This window comes from Opisthocomus hoazin, chromosome 2 (assembly GCF_030867145.1).
Source record: "Opisthocomus hoazin isolate bOpiHoa1 chromosome 2, bOpiHoa1.hap1, whole genome shotgun sequence".
In the NCBI taxonomy this organism is placed as follows: Eukaryota; Metazoa; Chordata; class Aves; order Opisthocomiformes; family Opisthocomidae; genus Opisthocomus; species Opisthocomus hoazin.
In genome coordinates, this window is record NC_134415.1 from 20,810,126 (window position 1) to 20,822,225 (window position 12,100).

General features: G+C 38.3%; 1 protein-coding gene across 1 annotated transcript in view; it reads left to right on the plus strand.

Moving 5' to 3' along the window:
* Nucleotides 1-12,100, plus strand: part of BABAM2 (BRISC and BRCA1 A complex member 2) — a 187,781-nt gene that overhangs the window by 99,126 nt on the left and 76,555 nt on the right. The window contains exon 7 of the mRNA XM_075412827.1: nt 3,114-3,223. Coding sequence (XP_075268942.1) covers nt 3,114-3,223 — 110 coding nt within the window. The remainder of the gene's footprint in view (nt 1-3,113; nt 3,224-12,100) is intronic.

Genomic DNA, 12,100 nt, shown 5'->3' on the forward strand with positions numbered 1-12,100 from the left:
AACCTTAGCCTGGACAAATTGATGTAATAGAAGGAAATGTTGTGGCCTAGTAATACAAGGATCCATCATCTCACCTAGACACTAACAGATTTGCAGAGATGACCAGAAGAGAGATCACTGAAGGAGTTAAGTTGTGACTGGCACAGACAACATCAAAAAAGTCTATTAGCTGAAAAAGCTTTCCACAGTTTATCTGTAAGACATGTGGTTTTGGTTTAGTTTTATAAATGGCAGTTGTGACAGACTTACTAGGGTTGAATGCAGTTCCACCAAGCAGATTCTTGCATGAATACAAGTAACAAAGTCTGAAACTAGTGAAGAGTATTGCGTTGGAAACAAGGGGACTTCGTTGTCTATCTCTGGCCACCTGAGCAATGAGGTTGAGCAACTTCATGGTGTTACTGTATTACATCTTTTTAAAACCTGCAGGAATGCTGATTTTTCGCATCATTTTTAAAGTTACAGTTTTCATTTCTTGGGTATGTGGGCCAAAAATATGCATCCATTTGAAAAGTGGTAGTTACAGAAGAATGCCAATTTCTGTACTCAAACTTGCTTTGGACAGTAGCTGTATGAACGTAATGCAGTGCTTTGCTGGCAGCAGTAGTTGCAGTAGTGTTTGTTGTGTGTTGGTTTTGTAAATGAGAAATATCACATCTTAGTTTATTGCTCTTACTGCACACATCAGCTTATAGCAGCTTAACATGCGAAGATGATATGATGATTTATGTAATTGGGTGGGTTTTTTCCCGTGGCATGGGTCTTAATGTTAAAGAAGCCACCAGTGAATGTAGAAAATACAACGTAATATTACTGTATGAGTTAATGGATTCTGTAGTGGTGTTCACCTAATCTGTTTTGGGGTTGGGTTTTTTTTCCCTTGTTTTGATTTTTTTTGATCAGTGAGATGGTATTATATATATACCATCAGTAAGATGGTATTCTAGAAACTGGTCTTATTCATGATGTCAGTCTGTGTATGCACATCAACTTAAGGGCTAATTCTAAGTGCAAGATGAAGTACATTTGGTTTTGTGCATGTCGCTTGTAAAATGCTTGTAGGTTCTATTCTGTAAAAACAAATTATTTGAAAAGAATTACAAACAAAAGAATATGGTCTCAGAAGAACTGTATACGTACATGAGTGAATGTATTAAGTACTTGTCATCCCTTGAAGAATGCCCATTAAAACAAAATCTTTTTAATCATTAGCATTACTGCTTAATCTGTCTTAATAGTTCTTTTCATTTGATTGACAATTAGCAAATTAATGGGAAAAAAACAGTTAATGCCATACTCAGCTTCAGGATTAAAAGCTATTACATCGTTACATTTTTTCCTTCATGATGGAAATATATGAAATACTGGGGAAAAGGCTGGTGGAGATGGCACTCCTGGTACTTTTTGTTGTAGTTTGTCTTGTTGAAACAGATTTTGTAATCTGTGCTGGTTTTTCTACTGTAGATGATGTACCACTTGGAAACATAACACTGAAGGGGACATTGTGGGTCATGAGATCCTGTCCGTTGCTGTTGCAGGCCACCGTGCCATATAATGCCGTCCATAAACTGATCATACCCCAGCAGAACAGCAGCTGGTATTTTCCCTGACCACTCATATGGAGTGTTATCCTGCAACTTCAGGTTAAAACCATGTTCCGATTTCCAGCCATAGTGTGCTCGTGACTGTTTATAGGCATTGCTAAGAGTACACTTTCCTTTCAGCTCTCAGAAGTGAGCTGCACACCAAGGCAGAATTTAAGAAAACACTGTCAGCTCTGTCTCATTTTTCATCTAAGACAATTAAGCTTTTTTAAGACCCATTCTTCCCTGCAGCTTATCACTAAGTTTCTTGGCATGTTGTGTTCTGCACGTAATAGCTGGTATGCAGCTAGTCTCTCTGGACATTAGCAGTTTCAGTCCTGCCAAAACTTCAAATGGCACGAGATTGTCTTCCTGAAACCACTCTGCAGTCAGCTTTTTGATTTTTTTCTTCCCTCTCCCCAGACAGGGCAGGATCTCCTAACAATGTCTAAGTGGTTTGCATGTTCCTTCCTCACAGCTGCTTGTGGGACAGAGCATACGAGGGCACACTGCACCATGCTGATCCTGCTTTGAGTACATATCTACTGGGTTATCTGTTTCCTCTCATATTTTTCCAAAATGGATAAAAACAAATGCATCTTGGCAAGTTGCTACGTACATACGCACAAACATGTGAAAGGACTTCTTTGTGAGCAGAAAGTGGCACCATGTTACTTGCTGTCGATGAAGATGACTGCGCCGCTAACTCATTGCTTTCTAACTCGAGGTCAAGAGCTTAAATGAATTTGTGTATAGCAGAAAAACACTTGTTCGTACTGCATGTGTTTTATGAATTGGAGAGATGTCAGGTCCTAACCAGAAACAGTTTGTTCTACCTGATCCCAAAACTGTAGCTGATTGTTCTGATATAAAGAAAGCCTCAACTGTGAATGCATAAAGATTGACTGTCATGCTATTTAGCATGGATTTTTTTTTTCTTACAGTAGTTTTTATAGAGTATGCAGTCTTTGCTGAAAGTAATGCATGGGTTTAATTTGCCTGAAATGGAGACAATGACTTCTAGATCTAAATTTCTGATCACAACAGCATTTTTCATCCACGAGAGAAGTAGGAATTGAGTACAGCAGAAATTTTGGACCATATACTACTTTGAGGAATAACAAATATAAAATATTTGGTCATAATTCAGCAATATTGTAACATCTAGAAAAATTCTTTGGCATTTGCATCTGATGTTAGTGTTACACCAAGAATTCTTAAAAATGAAATCTGCATCTTTACCGAAATATGTAGTTCAGCTAATTGAAGAGGAGCTACACTACTGTACGCTTGCTAACACAGTAATTTTATTTTGATGTGTTAAAGAAAATGAAACATGGCAGAATATCTTATAAGTACTAATATAGTAAGAAAGAATAAAATTACAACCTTTTTTTCAATGGTTACACTTTAGATTGCTCACTTCAGCATCTAAATAAATTGGTATTTGACTTATTAGTTGTTATGTGTAAGCTTATAAGCACTCAGTTTGTTATTTGCCATTTTATATTTATTATTTTTTATGCACAGGATGTGAATGAAGATCCTGGAGAAGATGTTGCACTCCTCTCTGTCAGTTTTGAGGATGCAGAGGCTACGCAGGTTTTTCCTAAGCTGTATCTCTCCCCGCGCATTGAACAGTGAGTGAGACAGGTTTTTTTCTTGAGTGTTATTCCTATTTAATCTCTAATTTCATTTTTTTCCTAATCTATGTAAGAAATGTTGGCTAGGTGATCACATCCTATTCCTTTAAATTGCTTAAAGTCATAATGATTACTGCACATGTGTGCATGGTAAAGAAGGACAGATCTTTCAGCTTAGTTCTGTATCTATGGCTGGAGCACATATGGATGATGAAAAGTTATTACTGGCCACATGTGATATGTAGCATATTAATCTATGAAAACTATGCTCTGTTTTCCTGTAGCAGTATATTTTGAGTGCCTCCTACAATGTAGCATGCTGATAACTTTTTAGGGGGGAGTCTTTAATTTTATTTTCTTTTGGGAAGGTAAGTTTGGTGTATAAACATAACATATTTGAATAAAGTATTGTTGTAGAAGCTAAAGGGCCTTATTCACTATGATTTAAGAATTTGCAGCTTTAGTAAGGTATTTTTTTCAGGAGGATATCTGAATATTTAATTTTAAGATAGTTGATACTGATCTGTTTACCACTTGGCAAACAGATTTGCTGAGAAACTAATTTTTACTCCGAAAGTGTAAGGGTGAGGATTAGAAATCAGTCTGCTTTCATTAAATTTCTCATCTTCCATTTCTGGAATTGAGCGTGTCTTAATGCTCCTCCTTCCCTTCAGTATCTCAATCTCATACTATCTGCTTCAGAAAAGTAACTACATGAGACTGTTCAGGTATACAACAGTCAAGCTGATCGAAGAATGCTTCAGTGATGCTTTGTTTTTGTGGTTAATACTGCAGTGACTTTCCTCTGACTGGGTAGAGGAGCAAAGATGGGAAGTACTGACTAGCACGGTTTTAGAATAACTCAGTGATAAAGTTTGTGTGAGCCAAGGAACATGGTATCCTGACATTTTGCTCAAAAGGGCATTAGTCTGGATAAGCTGTTGGATGCGAATTCTAAAAACAAAAATCAAGATTTGATTTAGATAAAGGCGTAAGACTTCCCAGATATTTTATTTAAGAAAATGTAGGTTACGCATGCACATACAAATACACACACACAAAAATAATATATTTAACAGCTTTCACATTTTTGTACTTTTTATCAATTCGCTACCTTTTGTCAGCATTAGTTGAGGAAATAATTGTAGTCAAATATGTAATTATGCTTCCATGTTCCAAAGGATTCTTCTGCCCAGCTGCTGTTAAAAGCAAATGGGCTGTCACTAGGTTCCATTGTGTTTTCAACTCCTGTCACGTGTTGGTTCTTAAGTGTATTTCAGGCCACCCAGGTATGTCTAAATGACCTGTGTGCTAATGAGTACGTTGCTTATTTTCCCACTTTAAGTAGTATCTTTAGAAAGATGTTAACCTCTCGATACCAAGCAGAACAGCAATACAAAGGCATACTTTGTCTTCCTAAAAATACTGCATTTTCTGTCAGTGCCCTAACGAATATCTGATTTTAGAGGTGTGATGTCGAGCAATATAACAGAGAGATTATTTGGGTGTTGTTACTACGTATCTGACATGTCTGACATATTTATGGCTTTGTCATTTACAGGTTATGTAGTCATGTTAAAATCATGCCAGTAAACCCTGGAGTTCCATGCCACACCTTAGCATGTACCTTAGCGTATCAGCGTTGAGATACTTCACTCATCTAACTTCGTCTGTCCTCGGGCATTTGTAAGGTGTTCATCACAGTGTCTAGATAGTGGTGACCCGTAATAGCAGAGCTGCTTGTGAGCTGTTGCGCCTTCCTTTATTCTACTGGCTGCTTTTTATGTGTCATGAAAAATTGTATGGGTATGTTTTCAGTATTTGCTTGATTGCGCTTTAATACCAAAGATATATTTGCCTCTTGTGCTTTCCCAAAACCAATCTCTGCTCTGTTTAACAGAGGCTGACAGTCTAGATATTTAACTTTCCAGTGTTTGGGAACTGAAGCAACAGTGTGTACTTCTTTATACTTTTTGCCAAAAGTACAAAAAGCCTCGAGAAGCCCTGAGGATTAGTTTAATGACTTGAGGCCTTGGCATGTTACATTTAAATTGTGTTCTGCTTATAAAAGTTCTTTCCTGCTGCTAACAGTAATTGCATCTACAAAAGCCGTGTAAGCAAATTACCAGTGTATTTTTTTATGCAGCAGATTTTGAGGTGGAGTAAGTAGTAGTTGACAGTTTCCAACATAACATTCCCAAGTACTCAGCAAAACAGGAAAAATACTGAATTCCCACAATTATTTTGCTAATAGTAACTCTGTTCACCTTAGGAACAACGAGCAAACAGGAATAGAATTTTCCTGATGTATGAAAAAACATTTTCACATAGAAATATTTCAGCTTTGTAGAGAAAGAAGAGCAAAGGGCCTGTTTGTGTAACGTGAATTATCTCCTGCTTTCCCTAGAGGTTTCATTGCTTTTGTGCTCTACAAGATAAACATGCATTCCCACATGAAATTTTTTTAAAATTATACATACCCACACATCTTGTCAGCAAATTTGAGCCTTAGAAATACGGATTTAGTGCATTTCCTTGGAGGGGTTATTCTAAAGCACTTTTGCCCTATTTTTAGATGGGTGGTAAACACAATACTGGTAAGACTTTGACTGTTCTTTGTCATAGACTCTTGAAGGGATTTGCGGAACAAGGGGAATGCCCACTTTTTATGGTTTGAGGCTAAGACACGAGTAGATCGGGTGGCTTGAAAAAACGTCACATATTAAAGCAGGAGGTAAAAATGCGGTAGAGAAGTACTGTGACTGATTAAAGTCAATGTTGGTGCTCCATTGACCTGTGTGGTGTGGTGTCTGGCTGCCAGAGTCAAGTCCAGTTCTTGCAGTGTAAAAATAACCCCATACTTTGGGATAGAAGGCATTTGTGTTAGTTTATAAAAATCTCAGCAATAATTAATCATCACTATACCTGGTTTAGTTCTTTCATTAAATCTTGTTGATTTAAAACCATTCCATTACATACAAAGTGTTCAAAACACATTAACAGCTTTTTATAGTTAATGTTTCCTTAATTTGAAATCAATCCCTTAAAAAAGCTTTCATTATATAATACTAAGAATTCTCTTTATTCTTTATTGCACTGCAGCAATAAGCAGATAGATGCCAATAAAGTTGCTTTTAATGATTTCAAAAATTAGATTAAGTTAAAATGAAACGTGGGATATTGATGTTATGTGTTTTGTTTAAAAACTACCATCATAACTGTAGTATTGTAAAAATAAGTTTGTGCACGCTTCTGAAGGAAGTGGTAAGCTGGGAAACCCCACAGACTGACCACCCAACTGGAGAGGATGGTGCTGGTCAGCATCTGTGAGTCCGTGTCCCCAGCTCATCCTGCTCCTCCTCCCACCTCGGGGCGTGGGACTGGCCGCAGGATGCTCTTCATCCCTGCTGATGGCTGCTGTGCTTTGGGGAGAGGGTCAGAGAGCTGAGCAGTGGCAGTACCTGAGGCCCCCTGCTTGCACATCCACCTGACCTCCTCCTGCTCCTAGGTGGGCCCAGATGTACTCTGAGGCTGCTTCTGCATTTCTCTGCACAACGGGGAGCCGCTGGGATATTTACCCTTTGTGACTCCGTTGCATTTCCACGCATTATTCATAATGTCTCTGAGGCTGTTGGTAGAAAGCATCTTGCTTGCTTAAAAAAATCTTTCTAGTGAAAATATCCTAGATACTCATATGGAAAGAAAATTTGTAATGAAAGTATCCATTATATCTTTGGTTTCCATTTATTAAAAGTCACTAGACTAAATCCAAGGAATCAGTGCGAGACTGAACACCTAATTTCGATATTAATGCTTCAAATGTGTGTCAGCATACAGCACATGAAAGTATGTAATTTTTTTCCTTCATGAGTTGTCCATGCTAAAGAAAATATAAATGGGTTTATCTTGATTCACGTTTTCAGAAAAAAAGATATGAGGGTAGAAACACTGTTGCTCAGTGAATGCTGTGTTCCCTGGATTCACAGAAATAATCCTGCAATAAACTGTTGTCCTGGAAGGCTTTTCTCTGATAAATACATGGACGTGAATATGCTAAGAAAACCAGCTGTCAGTTGAACTTGTTTTGCTTAAATGGGTCGGGCTCCATGCTGTGGGAACTGACATGGTCGTTTTTTACTGGTCTGGGAGCTATGCCAGAGGGTTCTTCGTGACTGAGGGTGGTATGCAGAGTTCGGTGACTGCATTTAACCTTCTCGTACGGGCACAGGAGAATAACAAGAACCTGGTCTGAACTCTTAGACTTTGAATGTTTCTGTATGTTTTTCACTGATGGGAAAAAAAAAAAAAAAAAGAAGAGAAAGTGAAACAAGTGTATTTGTTTTAAGGTGTTTCCTATCTTTTACCTGTCCTTTCTCCTGGGAGTTGGAAAACCGTAGAATATTACCCATTTTCTGCCGGGTACCACCTCTCACTATGTTTGAGATGCAGGGATGCTGTGAAGAGCTTCGGCGTTAAAGTTGGTATGCCACACTGCTGAGTGCACATCACTGGTTGAAACCTACTGTTTCAGGATGATTATGAATACGCAGTCTCTAAATGAGTGGTCATGTTTAGGTCTTTTTATATGTTTGTCTTTGTAGAAGACAGAAGTAAGAAGGTCTTGTATTTGGCGTATTAAAAAGTGCTTATTCGTCTGAGATGATGATTTCAGCAGAATTGTAACTAGAAAGCCAAGACAGTCCATGACTTCTTCAAATCCCAGACCATCTTTGCAGACACGGGAAGCAGGAATGACTGTTGCTTTGCAGGGCTTTCTTTTCCATCAGGCCTCATTTGGTCATGCCTCTACACAATGCCTGGCCAGCGAGTCAGTGATGTCCCCTGCCTGCTGTATGTGCCATGTCCCCATCATCCAAATCTTCTGAAACTGGAGCTAGTAACGTAACCTGATTTTCAGTCTAGCTCTGCTTTGCAACTCTTCCTCTGTCCTAAAAATAATCTGGTTTGCTGCCACCTTTTCATGGCCCGTTGACAGCTCCAGAAGAGATCAGGGTAGACTGGGACTGACAGTCAAAACAGACGGACTTGTACTTCTGTCCTGGGTGTCCAACTGTACTGGCTGCTTTTCTTTCTGAAGCTGATACAGAACAATTACTGAAAATTGTTGCAGAAGAACGAAGATTATGTGTCCATCATCTAAATGGTGCTTTAGTGCTCGGTATGTTAAAGCTGTCCTTACATCGTTCAGTTAGTGAGATTTTTAAGATCGTTTTCTTTCAGTTAAGAGACTAAGCAATTAGACCTAATCATTGAGGTATGAAATACTTGAGGCAGTTCTGTGGGACTGATTATGTTGCTAGGTAATGAGGTACCACTTTTTCTGAATGGGAGACAAGGGGCAGTTGTTTATCTGACATATGCTTTGTGGCGATCCAGAGCTCAGCGTTGCCTCAAGTCTCAGAGCAAAACTTAGTTGGGAAGGGTTTGCATTTTCCTGGGGGTTTTGTCAGGTTTCTCTCAGAGTGTCAGCCTGTATGCCTAAGGTTCTGTAACCTGATGGTGTAAGGAGTATTTTTATATGATGTATGAAGTGCTTTACCCCTTAAAGGATTTTCTTGTATAGTAGAAAAATAAGTATAGAAAACTGAATTAATAAGAAATTAGAATAGAAAACGGAAACGTGATTCAAGACAGTCATCTCCAATTCCCTCTACATACTTCTGACTAGAGTGGAATGGTCTACAGACACATTTGTCTCCTTTAGATACAAATCTTTCCATTAAGGTGTTGCCCTTTTTTCACTTGTGTACATATAGTTTATTTCAGGCTACCCTAATTAAACATACAAATCTGCTTCATGTTATGTTGTCCTATGCTATGGGTATACCGTGTTTCATTGTAATAATCCCTGTTTCAACACAGGCTTTTCTAAGTACCTGTGTAAAGCTGTAGTCCTCTAAAATAGCCTCTTCAGCATTTTTACTGTGGTGTTACTGCTTCTAGGTGTGTTTAGTCTCCTACAAAGAGCGATAATGAAGGAAAAAGGGAAGAAAGTAATTTTTCTTTGAGACATGAGACAGTATTATTCAAAAAGGTGTTCTTGTTTCCTGACTGTTGCCTATATGTTTAGACTTGTATCTTTGTACAGTGAGATTGTGAGAAGGACTTTAATTAGTCAAAACTAATTCTGTCAATGACTTTGAAAATTACTGCCATGTCAGTTACTGGCTAGGCCAGTAGTTAGTACTTTTGAAATCTTCCTCTGTATGTGCAATAGGGATTTTCTTTTTTAATTATTTGCTTAGATTGTGTTTACTTCGCTACTGAAATTCATTATAATTCTACAAAAACTCGTACTTTTCTTTTTGTACATCAAATGTTTCTGGCTTTTCTGTAGCCTGTGTCGTTCTTATGGTCTGGGGAGTTGGAGGGTATTTTTATTGTCATTCTGATGTCCCTGGTGCGGTACTGAAATGCCTTTCTCGGATACTTCCCAAGACATTAGAGCACACAGCAGATTTCATCGTCCTTTCCTCAAATATTTTTGGAGGAGACTCTGAATCAATCCATGTTAATGCTGAATTGTCTGTCACAGGTGGAAGGATTTTTTTCATACCTAAAAATTAGTAAGGTTTTTATGTAGGACTTTTTGTTCTAATGAACTGTGTGGGCCAACTGTAGGGCCAGCTTGAACTCCTTGAAATGTTTTCCATAAAATTAGTTCGGCTGACCAGAGAAACTTGAAACAAATGTCATCTTTTTTTATTCTGTGGCTTGTGATAGGGTAGTAGTGGAGCAAGTAGGAGGATCTGGTAACTGGGGTTAAACGTTAACCTAAAAAATTCATAACTAGGTATTTCTTGAAAATGCATTGCAAAGATCAGGTCCTACCTGAATTGTAAAATTTATACGTAGGGAAACTTAACTTGGATTTTGTCTAGGGCTACGTTAATTGTGGTTTGATGGATAATGTGCTGTTGTTAAATACTTCTTTAAAAAACAACAACAATTAAATACAGAGTTGCTGGGAAATCACAACTGAAGCAGTAGTTTCTCTGTTGTTAAACATGCTTAATTCCACAGACTGTCTCTTTGGAATGAATAGCTTTTGCAGAAGAAAAGTGCTTCAAAGTTACTGACTGCATCAAATTTAAAAATTATCTGACAAGTCTGAGACTTCTGCTAATTTATCCTTAAATATAATCAGATGAGCAGGTCATGGAGAGGTTTTTTTTAAGCTCAAAGTTGAGCTTTAGCTGTTCATCTGTATCCATTCTAACTGGGTATTAATTACCAAAACTGACAAACAGTAGTTACAGTGAGTTAATTAGAATCTGTCTTGGCAGCAAATGCAGTCAGTATAGAAAGGCACATTTACTCAACAGTTATGAAAACTCAAATTTCCTAGAGTATCTTTGAACCTGCTTTTGTTGCCGCGTGGGTATTCTTCCCAGTTCTTGACGTAAATCCAAACCCACCACTACAGAAAGTGATATAATCTTTTAACAGAGTACACTTTACTGAAGCTGATTTTTGCATATTTGGGACCTGCAGCTTGCTTGTTGAATATGGTGACCAAGTCAGTTGTTTGCAGAGAACTTCGCTCTAACTGTGATCTGCACATTATAGTGTTCTGTCTTCAGACTTTTCCGATTTTATTATTTAAAACAGTTAGCAAAAAGTCAGCTACTATTTAATGCTTGCTTCCTTCCAGGTGGTCACGTGCACTAGGTACTGATCTCTGACAACTTGGAAGTGAAAAATTAAGGATTTTTAGATAAAACCTGTAAAAAATGTGAATCGCAGAATGAAGTTGGCTGTGAGACACTTCAGTATTGATTGCCTGTGTCGGCATCTTACCCTCCCAGTTGGGGAGAGCTGGCAGTACCCACTGGGAACCAAGCTCCTGTTGCTGGTGTTTCGGCAGGGAATAGGGTGGCACGGGGGGGTGTGGTTTGAGGAGGATGGCAGAGGAACAGCCCTGCAGGGAATCCAAAAGGCAGGAGGGAGACTGGAAGTGGAGGGATCTTGGCCCTGTTGACTGTGTGATCAAAAGAAAGGATTGAAGTGCATCCTTCGAGATTACTGGGAGGGCCTGTTCCCCTGCCGACCTGCCTTTTTCCCCGTAAGCTTCCTGACTCCACAGTAGTACTAGGTAGCACCTCTCAGTTTTCTTGATTTTCTGCCTCCCTCTTTCCTGCCAATAATCAGTGGCATTTTAAATTTAATGTCTTCTTGAAAGGAGCTTTAATATCTTCTTAATTATCCGTTGTAGGAAGATGCCATTTCCCCAAAATAAATTGTGGCTGATATTTGCAACATGACTACTTGGTTTCTAGGGGTTTCCTTTTCCCTAATTATTGTCAAGAATGTGATTCATTGTATTGCTGATTTCATTTAAGGCACATGAGGCAGTCGCAGTCTGTCCCACTACTTAACTAGATGAGCTACTCAGCTCATGAATGTTAGCTGAAACCCCCTTCCCTTTCAGCACTTGCACGTTGGACCTGCCTGGAGAATATGTATGAGAGACACATTCTCAAATATGAGACTTCTTGTTGAATAATTTTTTCCTAGATAACAGATTCTCCTTCAGAAATATTGAGAACTTCTCTCCTAGAGGCTTTCATAACAGATTCTCCTTCAGAAATATTGAGAACTTCTTTCCTAGAGGCTTTCCTCTGGAGAATCACCTTAACAAATCACAAGGATTTGTTGAATTGTAAACTCAACACAGTCATATATACTAAATATATATACTAAATATATGTATATACATATATACTAAACTTCAGCTTTCTTTAAATGAAAGTTGAGATTATAGGCAACTTAGAAAAGTCATTCTTTAAATGGAACAGAGTTGCTGTATTTTGTAGGTTTGCTTTTTGAAACACATGAACTCTGTAGAAAGCA